At 42.4% G+C, this 16,821-nt stretch overlaps 1 protein-coding gene across 4 annotated transcripts in view; it reads right to left on the minus strand.

Moving 5' to 3' along the window:
- UHRF2 (ubiquitin like with PHD and ring finger domains 2) overlaps positions 1-16,821 on the minus strand; it is a 165,499-nt gene that overhangs the window by 9,150 nt on the left and 139,528 nt on the right. For 3 of the 4 annotated variants that reach the window (XM_019554793.1, XM_019554795.1, XM_019554796.1), the window contains 5 exons: positions 15,135-15,241; positions 4,033-4,195; positions 3,291-3,428; positions 2,637-2,760; positions 2,074-2,237 (listed from right to left, as the gene is read on the minus strand). In XM_019554793.1, the coding sequence (XP_019410338.1) occupies positions 2,074-2,237; positions 2,637-2,760; positions 3,291-3,428; positions 4,033-4,195; positions 15,135-15,241 (696 nt within the window). The remainder of the gene's footprint in view (positions 1-2,073; positions 2,238-2,636; positions 2,761-3,290; positions 3,429-4,032; positions 4,196-15,134; positions 15,242-16,821) is intronic. The other variant, XM_019554794.1, reaches the window with a different exon arrangement.

Consider the following 16,821-nt stretch of genomic DNA (forward strand, 5'->3'; position numbering starts at 1 on the left):
AGCCGCAGCATCGCATTGGAGGCTCATGTTCATCTTGTGGTCAATGATGACCCCCAAGTCTTTTTCTTCTGTAGTGCTAACCAACGTAGCTGGTCTAGAGCTGGTCTGCTCTGCTGGGATGAGTTTGGAGAGAGTGTGGGGCAGGCTGGGGTTGGGGCTTGGCACACGGGTTCCTACGGTACCATAGGTCTGGGGCCAGCAGTGGCAGCAGTTGGAAGGAGCTGCTGCCACCTGGGCTTCCTGGAAAGGCAATCCAGCTGCGGAGTTGCCCCAGCCCTGCTGCATACCCAGGTGGTGGCAGGATGCACCATGAGCCAGACAGCACCTAGGCCAGGTGGAACCAAGGGACCCACCATAGGCCAAAGAAAGATCCTCCATGGGCTGGATCTGGCCCACAGGCCGTATTTTGCCCACCCGTGCCTTAAAGGCTCCCCTTGATAGAGGGAGATGGCACAAACTTGCAAACTGACTTGTTTGCTGTCCCTACTGACTTTTGCCAAGTCACTTTAACTTCTCCATTGTGCATCTTGAAACTGGTCAAAGTAGCCAGCACCTGCAATCTCATGCTGATTAACCTACGTTCAGGTACAACAAAGAAGGGGTGTTATTTTTGCACTTACCCTGTTGAAGGGATACTGTCTTTATTGAATGTTTATATTAGTCTCTGGTCTCCTTCAATCCAATATGTGCTTGGTGCATCTCCAATATCGTCTGAACCATACTGTGTGTACTTAACATACATGCCTACTTATCTTTGGGAGTTATCTTGCCACTCCTAATCGTGAATAGGATTTTTTTTTTTTTTACAAGTAAAAGGCACGGGACTTTATGAAAATAAAGATGGTTTTCTACATTTCTCTCTCAGAATTGTGGGTGTGTGAAGTTTTATTTGGTAACCAAGTTTTTGAATGTGACACCCCAAGCTAGGCCTCCCCCAGAGTATCTTTTTTCTGAGTTAACAAAATACCTTTTCCAGCAATTGCTTAAAGAAGAAACAAGAGCAGTGAATAGGACTGTTTTGCGTCTTACTTCTCGTATTGATATTCCACTAAAGGACATAAAAAATATTACTGTAGAAAAGTAACGCCATTTCTATCTTCATCTTCACTGAGAACATTTATGTTACTACAGATGTGTTAAATATGAGAAAAGTGCTAGGGTGACAATATTTGGATCTCAGGGAGCACTGGATTTGCAGCTGAATAAAAGAAAGGCTTTAATCTGTGGCTTCAGCAAAGCTACTAACCACAAGGCAGAATGAGATATTAAAAGTAACACTGCAAGATGCTTAGGCAAGTAGTTTCTTAACAATGTGCTAGTGTGTAGAATATATAATTTATTGTGTGGGGAGAACAGGATATAGCCCACCAGCTATCATCAGGAGGTAAAGCAGAAGCAAGACCTTGGAGATGAAGGAGTCAGCAAGAAACAGCAATTCACCGAAAGAAGCTGGGTTCATGGTTTTACACGTGCGCTCATAGCAAAAATACATGTAAATGAATGAAATGCATAGACAATTCCATGCTAGTGAAGTAAACAGTAAACAAGGGCAGAGCTTCAGATAGGAGACAATATGGGTGGAACAAAGGAGGGACAAAGGTGCAGTAAATGTTAACGAGTATAAACCAAGGTGTATAAATATGGGAAAAAAAATAATGTTCACCGCTGCTCCCTCGTTTTTTTGGGAACTTGCCTGAAGCTGTCTCCATTCTGAATAAAGCTGTTGGCTAGTAGTGTGTGCTGGTGTTTGCGCCCTGCTTGCTCCCTGAGCAATTGTATGGTTATTTCCCTAGCTGTTGATCACCACATGGAGTTGGGGGTCTAACAAAAAGAGTTAAGTAAAAATGTCTCCCAAACTGCATAGGCTAAAATCCTCACTGATGTGACCTAAGGCATCAGAACAAGTCTGTTCATTTCTTTGAAATCAAGAAAGAGTACAATAACTAGAGTAGTAGTGTTGTGTTCAACAACAGTTCAACAAGAAGATTAGGTTTTCCTGAAACCTCATATTTTTTCTCCAACCTCCCTACAGGAATATCAAAAATGTAAAACATAAGCAAGCTACAAACTTACTGGTCCTTCTTTAAGAGAAGCAAGCACTTCATCCCACAATTTCTGGTTCATACAGTCTTCTCTAATCAGCCACTGTTGTTGCTGCGTTATCTGAAAAGCTTCTCCTTTTCCTCCATCCCCCATTCTCATGGCTTTGGATACATTTGTAGACTCTTGTATCCCTGCTTAAAATATTACCACCAGACATAGGAATATCAGAACATTTGGCTGTACTGTTAAAGAAACACAAAGGAATCTCAAACTAGAATCTTATTTGTATAGTAAACTACAATAAATTCTCTTATTGTTCAGCTTTATTCTGGACTGCATCAGGAGGCTGCATGTAAACATTTAATACAGAAACTGGTAGGAATTAAAAGAAAATTTTAAGAAAAAAATGACATAGTATCTTTTGTTATTTTCTTTTTTCCCTCATTAAACAGAATCCTGTAAGAACAAATCTTTTCACATTTCACACTGCATTTCAAAGGACTTCCAGCTTTCCTTATTGTTTACTTCTTTTTTACTTAAATATCTACAACTTGGCAGAACTCTGGCTAATGTCAAGAAATAGAAGGACATACTGTCATCAATTGTCCTCTTCTGGTTTCCATTGCTCTGTCTAGTTGGCTCCTGTTTCACAGTTTGCTTCTTAACCTTATCTTTCTTCTCTTTACTTGCCATGGCTTCCAGATAACCTTCTGGATACTAAACATGGAAAAGTATTTTTAAATTAAAACAAACTCCACTGGAATATGATGAAGAGGCAGACTCTTATGTCTAAATGAAAATAACCAACAAAAGCTACACAATGAAATTATTTCAAAGGACTCTCATAAATGGGTAAGTTATAAACTACTTTCAGGCAACTGGAATTAAAGCAGGCCTGAATCAGAGTGATTTTGATGTAAAGGATCCCATAGCTATTGCTTTCCAACCTCTGCAATCACAGGGATAAGACTGAGAATCCTGCCACTGTGGAAAACAACCCATCCAAGGAAAGAAAGATCCACTGAGAAAGGCAGAAGAGATTCAAACACCTCCCAGCTTCAGGATTGATTGGGAGATGCAAAATTTCTCATATGAACTGAGTCTTCTGTCTCTCAGGGATTCTGCAATACTTTAGCTGCTGAAGGTCAGTCTGGATGTTAACTTACTTCTTAGTTTATAAATATTCAAGTTAGACTCAATTTATTTTAATTCAGCATTAAAACAAGACCATGAATTTAAATTCTAACCTGTACACTCAGACCCAGTTTCTTTGACCGTTCTATTCCTTCTGAGGTCCAAGGTGCAGGTTCCAGATCATCTCTTCTCAGAAGATAGCGCCAAACTAAGAATCCACATTTTCCGATTTCTGGCCAGTATTTCACCACCTAAATCACAACAGTTCCAGGACTATTTTATGATTTTTTTTTCTCCAACAGATTAGCATGATTTGTAAAAATGAATCATGTTAGATCCCCAAATCAATTCAAGCAAACTTTGTCAGCACTGGGTATTCAATATTTTACCATTAATCATTAACACGTGCAAGCAGTTGTATTTTGTATGAAAGCAGAAGAAATCAGGATTGAATCATGGTATACACACTACAATTTAAAATCTTTTTTTCCATCCATGTATTCAAAGATGTCCTTATTCCAGATGCAAAAAGGTCTTGAAGTGTTTGAAAAATGGTAAAGTAGGGGAAAGAAATGGATTACTTGGGGTGAATATGACTCGATGAGAATATCTGCTCTCTCCTGTTTACATACTGTGTTCTAGCACTATTGCTTGAATATTTTTAGTCTCAAATGATCTTGACCAGTGAATAAGCTAAGCTAAAAAGCCTTTACTGAAACAGGACTATTTCTGCCAGTTTAATAATAAATATTGCTTATACTTGCTTGTTTCATAAGTATTGCTATGAATCATTTGATAGACTCTAAAAAGAATTTTCTAAAAATTCAATAAATTAGGCAGCAAAAGTCTGTGTACCTTGTAAATGCCATCATATCTGTTGCCCTCCTCTGGGGCATACTTGCTGATCCTTCGTCCTTTTGAACTGCGCACCACTCTAACAGGCTTCCCAGCTCTCCAATTTTTAGACTCTGCTCCATTTTTGTCATCCAACGGGGCATCACAATTAAGGGCCAGTGCCCTAAAAACACATTTAAAAGTCTTCATATAATATACTGCTTCACAGAATATAACAAATGTGACCAGATCACACTTTATTTGCCTTGCCTGACAATATACTTGCACCAACCAGCAGAGAGGTAGAGAACCAGAAGTCTAATGAAGTCCTCCCTAAGAATGATTTCCCAGGTGCTGTTTTCTATCACCCATAACAGTTCTGTCTTAAGTGACAGAAACAATAGGACACTTACATGTTCAAGCAAAAACCTCTGGAACATTAACAGGTAAAATAAGTTAATCCCTTGTATGGCTCATGAAATGATTAGCATTTTACATTTTTAGAATAGTGATTTTTCAAGCAATATGGAAGGAATTATAGAATAATAGTAAATATAAAGTTCTTTCCTCACTACTCCAGATTATCTTTTCTAAACTCCTTTGAAAACAGAAATTTTAGGAACTGAATCATTATTTTGAAATATACAATTTTAATAGAAAAATACTTTCATATCAATAGTGATAAATTGAGAATCAGAACTGAGGGAAGGAAGATCTTATTTTGGTGAGGTGAAATTCTATGACCTGCGTCATAAAGAAAGTCAGATGAGACAACAGTAATGGTCCCTGTTGGCCTTAAAAATCTATTAATCTACAAACAACTCTCTGAATATTCTCTAAATTATCTAGGAATAGTTCTTAAAAGATGTGTATCATCTCAGGTTGAGAATCTGTAGAAAATAAATCCCAGACGGACTAATCACAGTCTGAGGATTTCTTAAAGAAATTCTATTCTATGATCCAGAGAAGCATATAGGGCCAGATCTTCAAGTTGACGTAAGCTGTTTAGCTCCCCTTAAGTCAATGTAGCAGCATTAGTTTACGTGATCCAATTAAATGGCCCGGAACATTGTACCTTTATAGACACTGAACAAATCTGGAAATTTCTCTATACCTTCATTCACAGTTTAACGTTAGCATTTGACAGCGTAACTCAATTGGAATGTTGTTCTTAACAAGAGTCTTGGAATGTCTTTGTTGCCTGTTCTACATCATTTTTGAGTAACCGGACCTTAAACAAAGATTTACATGTCAGTACTGCAAGCCACTGTAGCTAAACCATGTCTAATCCTTGGGGCCAAACTTCCAGCAAGAGAGACCTGTACAAGGCATGCCAGACACTACATCTAAAAACATATATACTCTACAACTTTACAAATATAACAACTCCACATATATATAACAAATGGTCAGTGAGATGACTAACTTACATCTACTTCTTTCTCGCAATCTTTTTATTATTTCTGTTGACACACAAATTCCTAAACTTGTTTCAAAATCTTATTACAAAAAACGATGTTTTTGAACATTATGAAATACAACCATCATCTATGAAAAACTGCATTATTTCTGTGCGCAACTATCGGTATATGCAATAATACAGGGAGAGATTAAATTCCTTCTTCATGAGGTTGCATAAACCACCAACCACCATGTTGATGAATATCCTGGGGTATGGACTAAATGTGTAAATGCCATTTCTTTATGCTGGGGCATCATCAAAAGAAGGAATACCATTGGTTAGAATGACAGGCTAGGCTTCATGTCCAATAATTTTCTTGGATGGACAATTCAAATATCATCAGAGATCTTCACACTGAATCTTAGTGAAGATGTAAAAGGCTACTGGAAAAGCGCTGCTAAGGAACAATACATCTGCAATATTTAATGATACACCTGAGGAGAGCTAAAAACAGAATTGCTCTCATGCCCAACAATGATACCCAACTGTCAAAGACATTCCTTTGTTATTCTCCTATGCTGGCTGGGGCAAGCAGAACTTTGCTCCTTATGTAAAAATCTGTATATAATGGTTATGAATTGAAAAGAATTTTGAAATACTAAAAATATATGCATCACTTTCAAAAGTACTGGTATTTATTCTGTCTTACCACCAAAACTTCTGACTGACCGTTTTAAGTCAGCAGAACTGTCATACTCAAGGACAGTTTAAATATTTTAGTTCATCATGTCCGCTTCGTCATTAATTTCCCTTAATGAGAAAAGCTGAACTCTGTATCTGCTACAGCCAATATCAATGAACTAATTTCAAATACCAACTGACTTGACCAGTGTTCCAATACCACCCTGTAAAAAGGCTGTAAATAATGTTTTAGTATGCTTACACACTATGAATGGTGTTTGTGTGTGCATGTGTATAAATATGTATAGACAGGCAAGTACACAGAATATTTTCTCACGTACCATTCACCCCAAATAAGACATGCACCTTGTATTGGGAAAGCCGAATTAAGAAAAAGATGTTTCCAGTTATGACTGAATGCAGGCAGCATGTGTGGAAGAATCATCTTCCAGATTTCTACTTTTTGTTTGTTTTATTTCCTTTTCTTTGTCTTGGTCTCCTCACTTGTCTGTCAATCTGGTTGCCCCAGATTATGGCACATGTGACCTGGATCAGGTAAGAGGGTATATACCTAGCTTCTATTATTTTGAGCTCTGACCTCATGACGTAGGGGCAGGGGCTTGAGTCCAGGTCAAGATGTGATACTTTTCAAATTGGTTGGTCAGCATCAAACGACACCTGCCCCTGATTGGGTCTAGAAAGTGAGGTCCGGAGGGCTATTTAAGAGACAGGCTCTCCACGAAGAGGGGGAGACATGTTGGGCCTTTTACACAACAACTTGAACCTCTGCAACTCTGTCTCTTCCAAGATCCTGAAGTGAGTAAATTACCAGAAACTTAACTAGAAAGGTAGCTTACAGTAGTTTAGAAGTGTACTAAATGGCTATCAGGCCAGTTCTGTTTCCTCAGGATTATGCTTTCGATACTTCTCTGACTTGTATCCCTCCCCAAGCCTACCCTTTCTACCCAAATAAAGCTATCCACTATAGCAAGCTTTGTGGTACAGTCTTGAGAGGGACTGGGCATGACTTTATGCTCCCTTTGCTCAGCTGACTAAGGGAAGCTACTTTCTGTGCTTCAGGTTAAAGCGGGGTGGGCGAAATCCGGCCTGCGAGGCCCCTAAAAAATTTAGAAAATTAATATTTATCTGCCACTGGCTGCCTGTCATGCAGCCCTCGATGGCTTGCCAACAGTCAGTAAGCGGCCCTCCACCTGAAATAACTGCCTGCCCCTGGGTTAAAGGAAGTAGGTTTAGAGTAGGTCAAGCATACTAAACCCACACAAGATTTCACAGTGGGTCAAGCACCCTCAAGGTCTACAAGGCATGTGTACCCTGGGGGGGCACAGGGCCCAAACAAAGATCAGATCCTAGGTGGTGGCAGCGATTACCCCAGGCTTGTGGGTGTGCTCCAGGAAGGGGTCAGCCTGATACAGGTGCCCCAGGGGAGGCACTTGAGGCTCGGTTTCTGGTTGGGCACGGTGAGGCGGGTGGCTCAGCGCAGGAGTGCCCCCAAACTGGCCCACTACAGCTTGGAACAGGGACAGAATTTACTCTTCAGAGTTTGCAGAGAGAATGAGTGACAGGGAACGGGACTCCACCCCCTCTCTATGTAGCTGGGATGGAAAGGCAGCACTGTCCTTGGTAGCCATTCCTGTCTCGCTATGCCTCTGTTCCTTTGTGGAACTTGGTGTCCTTAATTAAAACACGCTTCCTAATTTCAGATGACTAATCTTTGGAAAAATGGGATGTGTGGTATGTGAGTAAATACGACAATAATTACCTAGAAAGTACTGTAAGACTGCAAAGTTAAGCATTCAAAAGTTGGGAAATGCCAGAATTAAGGTTGCTTATACAATCATAATTTGACTGCCTTGTGCACATGCATTTGATAGTCGTTACTTATACAATCACCTGGGATCCAGGTTTTCCATTTCCCATGGGGGGAAAAAATGCAGATTTTCCCCTTTAACTACGAAAAACATGGATTTATAATTTTAACAGAGAAACGTGGATTTTCCACTTTTGCAAAGAGCTTTCTGCAGGCTGGCAGAGTTCCAGCCTGCAAGGGGGCAGGGGAGCAGGAGGAGGGCGGGCAGGCAGGGGGCACCATCATACGTGCATACACACACACACAGCCGCCAGGCAGCCTGGAGAGCAGCTCTTGCAGGTAAGTCTGATGAGGGACAGGGACGAGGGATTGAGGCCCCCCATAGGGAGGGAATGAATTGGGCAAGGCTGGGGCTGAGGCTGCTGCCCAGCTGGGCAGTGCATGGGGCTTGGCACCTAAGGCTACATCTGTCCACAGGGTCTGGGCGTGGAATGGGGCAGGGCCATTGGTGACTCATCTGGGGGGCAGCCAGCAGGGGCTGGCTCCCCACCCCTGTGTGCACTCCTGTGGGGGCAGGAAAGGAACATGACCTCCAGATCTGTGTGCTGGGTGGGCTACCTGCTGCAGACTCAGGCTTTCTGCCCTACTGCCTTCCCCTTGGGGCCTCTATAGCCCAGCGGGCAGGACCCAGTGAGGCAGAGCAAAGTGGGGCCAGGAAGGGAAGCTTCTTGCTACTGCAAGCCCTGTGCCACCCTGGTGAAGCATCCCCTACCCACCCAGCAGCAGCAGGGGCAGTAGTGCAGGGTTGTATCCCTTGCTGCTGCTGGGCAGGCAGAAGGCACCTCATCAGAGTGGCACGAGGCTCACAGCAGCAAGAAGCTTCTCTCCCCTCCCTGCTGTGCCGGGTCCTGACTGCTGGGCCACAGCAGCCACAGGGAGAGGGCAGCAGGATGGGGAGCCCAAACCCAGAGTGGGCAGCCCGCACCCTCCCCCACCCAGGGGCTCCTCTCCAGCCATGCCGTCCATGGGGGAGGAGGATTTGCTCCACTGCAGCAGCCAGGGCTCGGGTGCTGCTGCGGGGGAGAGGGGACTGCAGACCTAAGTCCCTGGCCCCACAGGCCTGGCAGCTGGGGGCCCCCCATTTGTCAGGGCTGGGAAGGGTAGGGGACTGTGCCTGAGGAGTGAGGGGCACCAGGAGGGCCAGAAGGAGAGCTCTGATTTTCTGTGATGAAAAACCCAAAAACAAATACCAACATTTCTAGGTATTTAGAATGTATTTTATTTCATTATAGTGACTGAGGCAGTGGCAGGCTTCCAAATTGCTTTAAAGTTGTAAATATATCAATAAAAAATTGTGTTCATTTGATACCTATAAATATAATGGTGTTTCATTTTAACCATGGATTTGGGGTTTTTATCACAGAATTTGAGTTTTACATCAACGAATTTGCGATTTTTACACAAAACCAGGATACCAGATGATGACATACTATTATTTTCACAAGACCCTTGCATTCAGCACGAGGATAAACAGTGATCACTGTGACTCAACAGCTATTCTATTTAAATTATTATCATTTAAAATGTGGATTCATCTGCTATTTACTGGACATTATCTAAATCATGCAATGAATACAGAATCATCACTTTCCCCATTTACTTTTTCTATGGTACTCTTAGTATAGTATATTAATCATAAAAGAAAAAAAATTATCTTGAGAACATCCCTGTGTCGAGAATAGGTGTTACTGGTATTACACATAGTATGCATGGGAAACAGGCACAAATTATAAGACAAAAATTGTCACAAGCATTAATAAATGGTACATGCCCTATTAGAGAAGTAGACTTGTCTAGCCTCTGATTTCTTTAAAGGAGTACAGCAGTGTTCATGTTCCAAACAAATCTTTCACGGACCTCAGCTGTGAGTGAAAAGCTTTTCTGTAAGTCAGGCACCAGGTCTCTCAAATCAGGCACTTACAAATGAACACTAAGAACAAAAAAAGGGCCATACTGCATCAGAACAATGGTCCATCTAGACCATATTATGCCTCAGACAGTGGCAGAAACGGATACTATAGAGCAGTGGTTTTACAACCTGCGGTTCACGGACTCCAGGGGGTCTGCAGACTACGTCTAAGGGGTCCGCAAAAGATAATTATGATCAATCAAAAGTATGTGAATACCCAAACTTGTAATTCTTGGATTGTTAGGAGCTGGAAAGGACCTTGTAGATGATCAAAGATCATCTGCATTTCCATTCAAAATGTTGTAGCAGCTCCTTTAATGTTGCCCTTTTTGCTATGTGATCCCCTTCCCCTGATTGCTGCAGGGCCTGGACAGCCCTGCTGCTCACCCAGGAGGCAAAAACCACGGTTTTAAATATGGCATGGTTTTTGCCTCCTACAGCTGATTGTTGAAAGAGCCCTGGCAGTCCTGCCACTCACTGCTGATTGGCCGGGAGGCAAAAACCACAGTATATTTAAAATTGCCTTTTTTCCTCCCAGGCAATCAGCAGTGAGTGGTGGGGCTCCCAGGGCCCCTCCACCAATTGGGGCAGGGGGAGAGGGGTAGGACCCAATGAAATGAGCAACATTAAAGGAGCTGATGCACTTCTGCCACTATTTCAGTTGGTCGAAATTGATTCGATTTCCCTAATGATCAGTGCAGATGACTGGTGGATGGATCACCATTTGATACATTCCATCATCCATTCCATCACCCCAAAAATTGTTAAACAAAAAAGCAAAGATGTTCAAGATCAAGTGCTTGAAAGACCCTAATAAAAATGATAATCTCCAGCAGCACTTAAGTGAGGAACTCACCAACCTCTCTGATGATCTCAACACCATTGTTCACTTGGGCCTCAAGAAAGGCATCCATGAGGTGTGCAAAGAATCTTTACGCTTCTCCACAAAGAAATATCAGGACTATTTAGATGAGAATGACAGGGAAATTCAAACTCTCACTGACAAGAAAAAGGAAAGCCTTTGAAGTTTGGCAGACTGACATCCACTCCAAAAACAAGCAAGACATTTATTGCCAGGTTATAGCCAAGACCCGTAGCTAAATCCAAGAGTGAAAGAAAAAGTGATGAGAAGACAAAGCGAAAGAGAATAAAAAATTTGCTGATAGCCACAATATGAATAGTTTCTTCAGCGCAACCAAAGGTATCTATGGGCCAAGCAGACATCCCTGTGAGGTCCAAGGATGGATCAACAGTCTTTATAGTTCCCCCATCAGCTCTCAGTGGAGGGAGCACTTTAAAGAGCTCGTGAACCAAGATTCTAATGTTAAAGACAACACCATTGAAGGATTACCTGCAGATCTGACAACTTACAGAGACTCTGAAAGGGGCTAAGCCTATGGAGAACAACAAAGCATGTGGTCCTGACAGCATAGCAGCTGCAATTTATAAGCAAGGTGGGAAAAGGCGCTCTCACCAACTATACATCATTACTATGAAAATTTGGAAAAATGAACAGATTCCCAGTGACTTGAGAGATGCCAGAACCGTTACCATATTCAAGAAAGGAGATAAATTGGATTGCAGCAATTATTGTAGTATTGCACTCCTGTCCATACTTGGGAAGATCCTTCCCCACATTCCCATCACCAGACTTACTTTCCTCCTATGAAGACTCTAACGGAGTCCCAATGTGGATTCAGACCACTCAGAGGTACAACAGAGATGATTTTTGTTGCTACACAGTAGGGCTGAACAAAATTTCGGCAGCCATTTCGTTTTAGAGGTGTGTTGGGCTGTTTTAGTGCCCAAAACACTGACCCTAAATTGAAACCGAAGGCTCTGAAACAGCTCCGAAATGAATTGGAAGGCTCCGAAATGTTTTGGAAATGTTTCAGAGCCCAGCTTGCAGGGAAACAAAACTAAGAAGAGGAAGGGGGAAGGGGGGAGAGAAGGACTGCTTTGAAATTGATATCTAGCTCCTAGTTCGATTCCCCAGGTCTCTGATCATTCCCCCAGCTCTTCCCAGGGAGCGCGGGCCACTAATTTGCACGTGGGGTTTTAGCAGGCTGCCACTGCAGGCTGGAGCCAGCAGCAGCCACTTGGCGCAGCCCATGCCAAGCACTGGGAAGACTGCAGTGCTGCTGCTGGCCCAGGTCTGCAGCAGCAGCCTGCTGAAACCCGGCACACAGATTCGGGGGCCCGCGCCCCCACAGGAAGAGCTGGGGGAATGATCAGAGAGCGAGGGAATCAAACTGGGGGCTGGGGAATCGCTGCTGAGCAACCTGGCTCCACAGGGAGCAGAGACCCATGCTGGGGTCTCCTCGCTGCTGCTGCCCACCCCACGCAGTCCCACATCACCAGGGCAGTACGGGGCAGGCAGTGGCAGCGAGGAGACCCCCGGAGCAGATCTCTGCTCCCTGCAGAGCTGAGTCACACAGCAAGGACCAGCAGGCTTGCTCGCCCTCCTGTGCTGCTTCCCTGCCCTGTGATCTGGACTGACAGGGATCAGAGATCTGCACAGGGATCTCCTCGCCTGCAAGGAGGGCAGTGACCCTCCCCCACCCCCAGACAAACCACCCACAGCCCAACCCTGCTCCCCACTTGGGCCCCAAGCCTCTGACCCCAAGCCCCGGCTGTCTGGGTAGGGCTGTGTGAAGCTTCCCTTGCAGCCCATTTGAAACAGATTTGGAGAATCTCCAAAACAGATTCAGCTGAAACTAAACAGGATGGTCATCTGAAACACTGAAACAAATCACTGTCTTCCGAAATAGCCAAATCTGAAACCAAATCGAAACACAGCTGTTTCACACAGCCCTACTAGACAGCTACAGAAGAAGTGCTGCTCTTAACGCCACAGAGATCTTTATGTGACCTTCACTGACCTTTGATCCAACCAACCAAATGGCCCTGTGGAAGAGCCTGATGAGATATGGATGCCCACCAAAATGTGTTACTGTTATCAGAACCAGACCTCTTCACTTTTAGAACTGGAGTCAAGCAAGGATGCATGACTGGACCAACATTCTTTTCCATCTATATAGCAGCTATTCTGCATCTCACTGCTGATAGATTTCCATTTGGAGTCAGCATCCAGTATCATGAACATGCATTTTTTAACATCAACCATTACATTCCAAAGGCAGGATAATAAATATCTCCATTACTGATCTTCAATACACTGACAACTGTGTTGTGTGCCAACTCAATTTAAGAGCTCCAGATCACTCTTGTGAAGTGTATGAAATGCTTGGACTCACTGTCAACTTCATGAAAACCAAGATACTTTACCAACCTACTCCAAATCAACCAGCTGCTCCTCCACATATGACGATTAGATGGCGGTCCTTGCAGAATGTTCAGCATTTCCCCTGTCTGGGTAATCATTTTTTCCAAAAAGTAAACATGGACAACAATATTTGACACTGGATGAAATCTGTCAGTGCTGCTTTTGGACATCTCTGAAATTGTACCTTTAGTGATCTTGACTTCAGGACCCAAACCAAACTTCTTGTCTATGACGCTTTTGTCATCCCTAACCTATTGTATGGGTGTGAAACTTGGATGACACTGAAAACACCTAAAAGCCACATCTTTGGAAAATACTCCATATCAACTGGAAGAAGAAAAGAACAAATGGCAGCTTTCTGGCTCAAGCAAACACCACCAGCATTGAAGCCATTTTTACAGGGCATCAGCTGCCCTGGGCAGGACATGTCATAAGTATGCCTGGCAACTGGTTCCCAAAACAGGTTCTATACTCCCAACTCACCAATGGTCATTGCTCTAGAGGTGGGCAAAAGAAGAAATTCAAGGATCAAGGATACCTTGAAGGTCAATCTGAAGAAATACGATATTAACATGAATGCCTGGGAAATTCAAGTATTGAATCATGCCCAACGGTGTTGTCATGTACAACAAGGTGTTGATCATTTGGAGCAAATCTGCTTCACTATCAAGGCAGATAGACGAAACAGAGAGACAAAGGGAAAGAGCTGTGACCTGACATCACCAGGACCAGCTCCTTGCTCCTGGAATTATTTGCCACATCTGCAGTCAAACATGTTGATCTCCAATTGTCCTCTTCACTCATCTATGGACTTGATGACTTCCCTATTTACTGGATGACTGTCACCCTTGTATCAAAGCACCATCGACAACGATGACAAGAAGAAAATCACCTTGAAGCAGACTCCCAATAGGGAACATTTTAGCCTGTACGATCAAAGTCTAATAAAAGTTATAAGTAACTGAAAACAGGGTTTTCCAATGCAGTGGGAACCAAACTTTTTGGCAGACATTCCACAAATTAGTTCTGCACTTTCTCCAAGTGCCAATAAAATCCCCTTCCCCTGTCTGATATGATTCTCTGATTTTTGCTCCCTGCCCAATCTGCTGCCCTGCTTCCTGCTCCATCTGGTGCCTTGCTGTCTTCCCCCTCCTTGGTCCGCTGTGCACTACACACAGAGGCTGACCATGCTACTTGTGGCACACATACCACAGCTTGACCACCCCAGTTCTAATGGAAAGTGTTGGACAATAAACTGGCTTCACTTATAATTAGGGACCTACCAAATTTGTAATTTCATGAGTTCTGTGAAATCCAGGGGATGCCTGTGAAATCCACTGGGGAAAAATAAACTTTCTAAAAAAAAGAAAATGCTGGCTTCTCAGAGGGAGCCAGCAGTCCTCACTGCACTGTGGCAGCCAAGGAGGGTGGACAAGAGGGACTGCCTGTTCAAAGGGCTGCAAGCAAGACGGCTGCCACCCCCCCGCACCTTGCCACTGTTGGCTGCAAGGATTGCCCATCATGTGGCCTCATGAGGAGTGGAGCTGCATGACAGACAGCTCTTGCAGCCAATTAGTGCCAAGGGGCAGGGCCATATGATAGGTAGCCCCTGCAGCCAATCAGCAGTGAGGGGCAGAGCCACTGCCCCCCTCAACCAGAGGCAAGGTGGCCCCGCCATGCTCTGCCTGCAAAATGGCTGTTTGGGCCCACATTCTTCCTATGAAATCAGGGGGTACTCCCTCCACCCCAATTAAGCAGGTCCCTACCTATAATATACCAATAAACTTTTTCAGTTGTAAGTCCTGTTTTTAATCAACATGTTGCTAAAATGCTAGTGAATAGCAAGGGGTACCACTGTTTACAATAGCAGTGTGTATAATATAAAGAACCCAGTGAAATGTTAATTTAAAATCAATACTCTTCAGCTCAGAGAATTTGTTGAATCTTCAAAACTTACCTGTTCATGTGTGTTAATGTTTGATCAAACGAATGTTCTCCAATCCTTTTATTACCAGAAAGATCTCTACCACCACTCCCAGTGTAAGTGAATTCATCGCCTCGGTCCTGTGTGAGAAGAGTATCTTGATTTAACATTTCAAATTCAAGTATTGGACCTGAGAAACCACTGCATTATTAGTCCTATTTGCTCAGAAAAACTGCCTGAAGCCCACTGTGTACTCCATCTCAGAACAGCTCTATATTATAGAAAATTATGTAAACAGGAAGCTACTTGTTTCTACATTCTGTACTCATCAGGAACTGATCATAAAGCACAAAACTCTTACCTTTTAAAAAGAGGGCTTTTTCCCCCTTTTTTTCTTTTTTTTTTTTAAAAGAAATGTAATATTGCTTGGGGAAGGAAGAACAGACATATCTAAATTATAGCATTTAAATATTCCAGCTTCATGAGATTAGTCTCATAGGAAATGTATTTGCAAAATATAAACTGCAATATAAATTGCAAAATATAAAATGTATTTGCAAAAAATATAAATATTGTAACTGATTTAGGACTCAATTCTGCAAGATATTAATCTGGCAAAGCACTTAAGCAGATATACATACATTGCTGGATCAGGTCCAGAATGTTCCAGCCCACAACTCAGATAATCTCTAAAATGTATCTTTACCTGTATTAAATGCTGTAACTTTCATAAATATTTCTTTCATAAAACTCTGAAAGACTGCTGTCTTTATACCAGGCTACCATTATACAAATGGGCATGTTTATTGGCATCCACTTAAACAGTATAAGGGCCCTCTCCAAAAGCATTTTTATAACAAAGGCTAAAGGAACCAAAACAGTAGTATGTAAGCTATTATAAAGTAGTAGTATAACTATAGCACTGTCTCTCTTCCTCTTCTCTTTTCTCAATGTTAGTTTTAGTGCCATGCCTGAATTACGCTCCTCAGGGCAGATGTCCTCTCTCTACTACTACTACTTTGGGGGAAATCAAAATATCACATAATAATGCACTGCCATGTTTAATATCCTGGAGCTGGAGTACTGAAAGTTTAGAAGCATGTACATGAAGTAATTAAAAATGTAAGCCTTTGCCTTATTTGAGAGAAAGCAAAAGACCCAAGATGAGATCAGAATGTTTTGGTGCTCGAATTATGTTAGTATTCTAAAGTGGCCTTTGGTGGACGGGCTATTTTGGTCTAGGAAATATTCATACAAGTAGTGACCAAGAGAGTGAGAGACTATTTTTTTTTTCAATTTTATTAATTTTAAATGTAGTAGTATATTTTTGTATTGTATTTCGCATATGAATGTTTTGTATTGATAGAACAAATTCTGCTCAAGGATCTTAAAGGAGTTCCAACCTTTACTGAATTTAGCCTTAATCATTTTAGGTGAGGCTTCACTGAATTTTACTGATCTAAGAAGTTTTAAAGTCTTAGCAAGAATAATATCATAATACTGCTGACCACAGACTTAAGAAACAATGGATTTTTGAGTGACTGACATATAAAAGTATCCATAAAATGTCATTATTGGACCAACTAGAGTCAACTTTTTATTTTTCTTTTAATATTTCTTTCATAGATTTCGTAGACACTAGGGCTGGAAGGGACCTTGGAAGATTTCATAGATTTCATAGACATCAGGGCTGGAAGGGACCTCGAGAGATCATCGAGTC

The sequence above is a fragment of the Crocodylus porosus genome, unplaced genomic scaffold (genome assembly GCF_001723895.1).
Source record: "Crocodylus porosus isolate Cpor-Errol unplaced genomic scaffold, CroPor_comp1, whole genome shotgun sequence".
Lineage (NCBI taxonomy): Eukaryota > Metazoa > Chordata > Crocodylia > Crocodylidae > Crocodylus > Crocodylus porosus.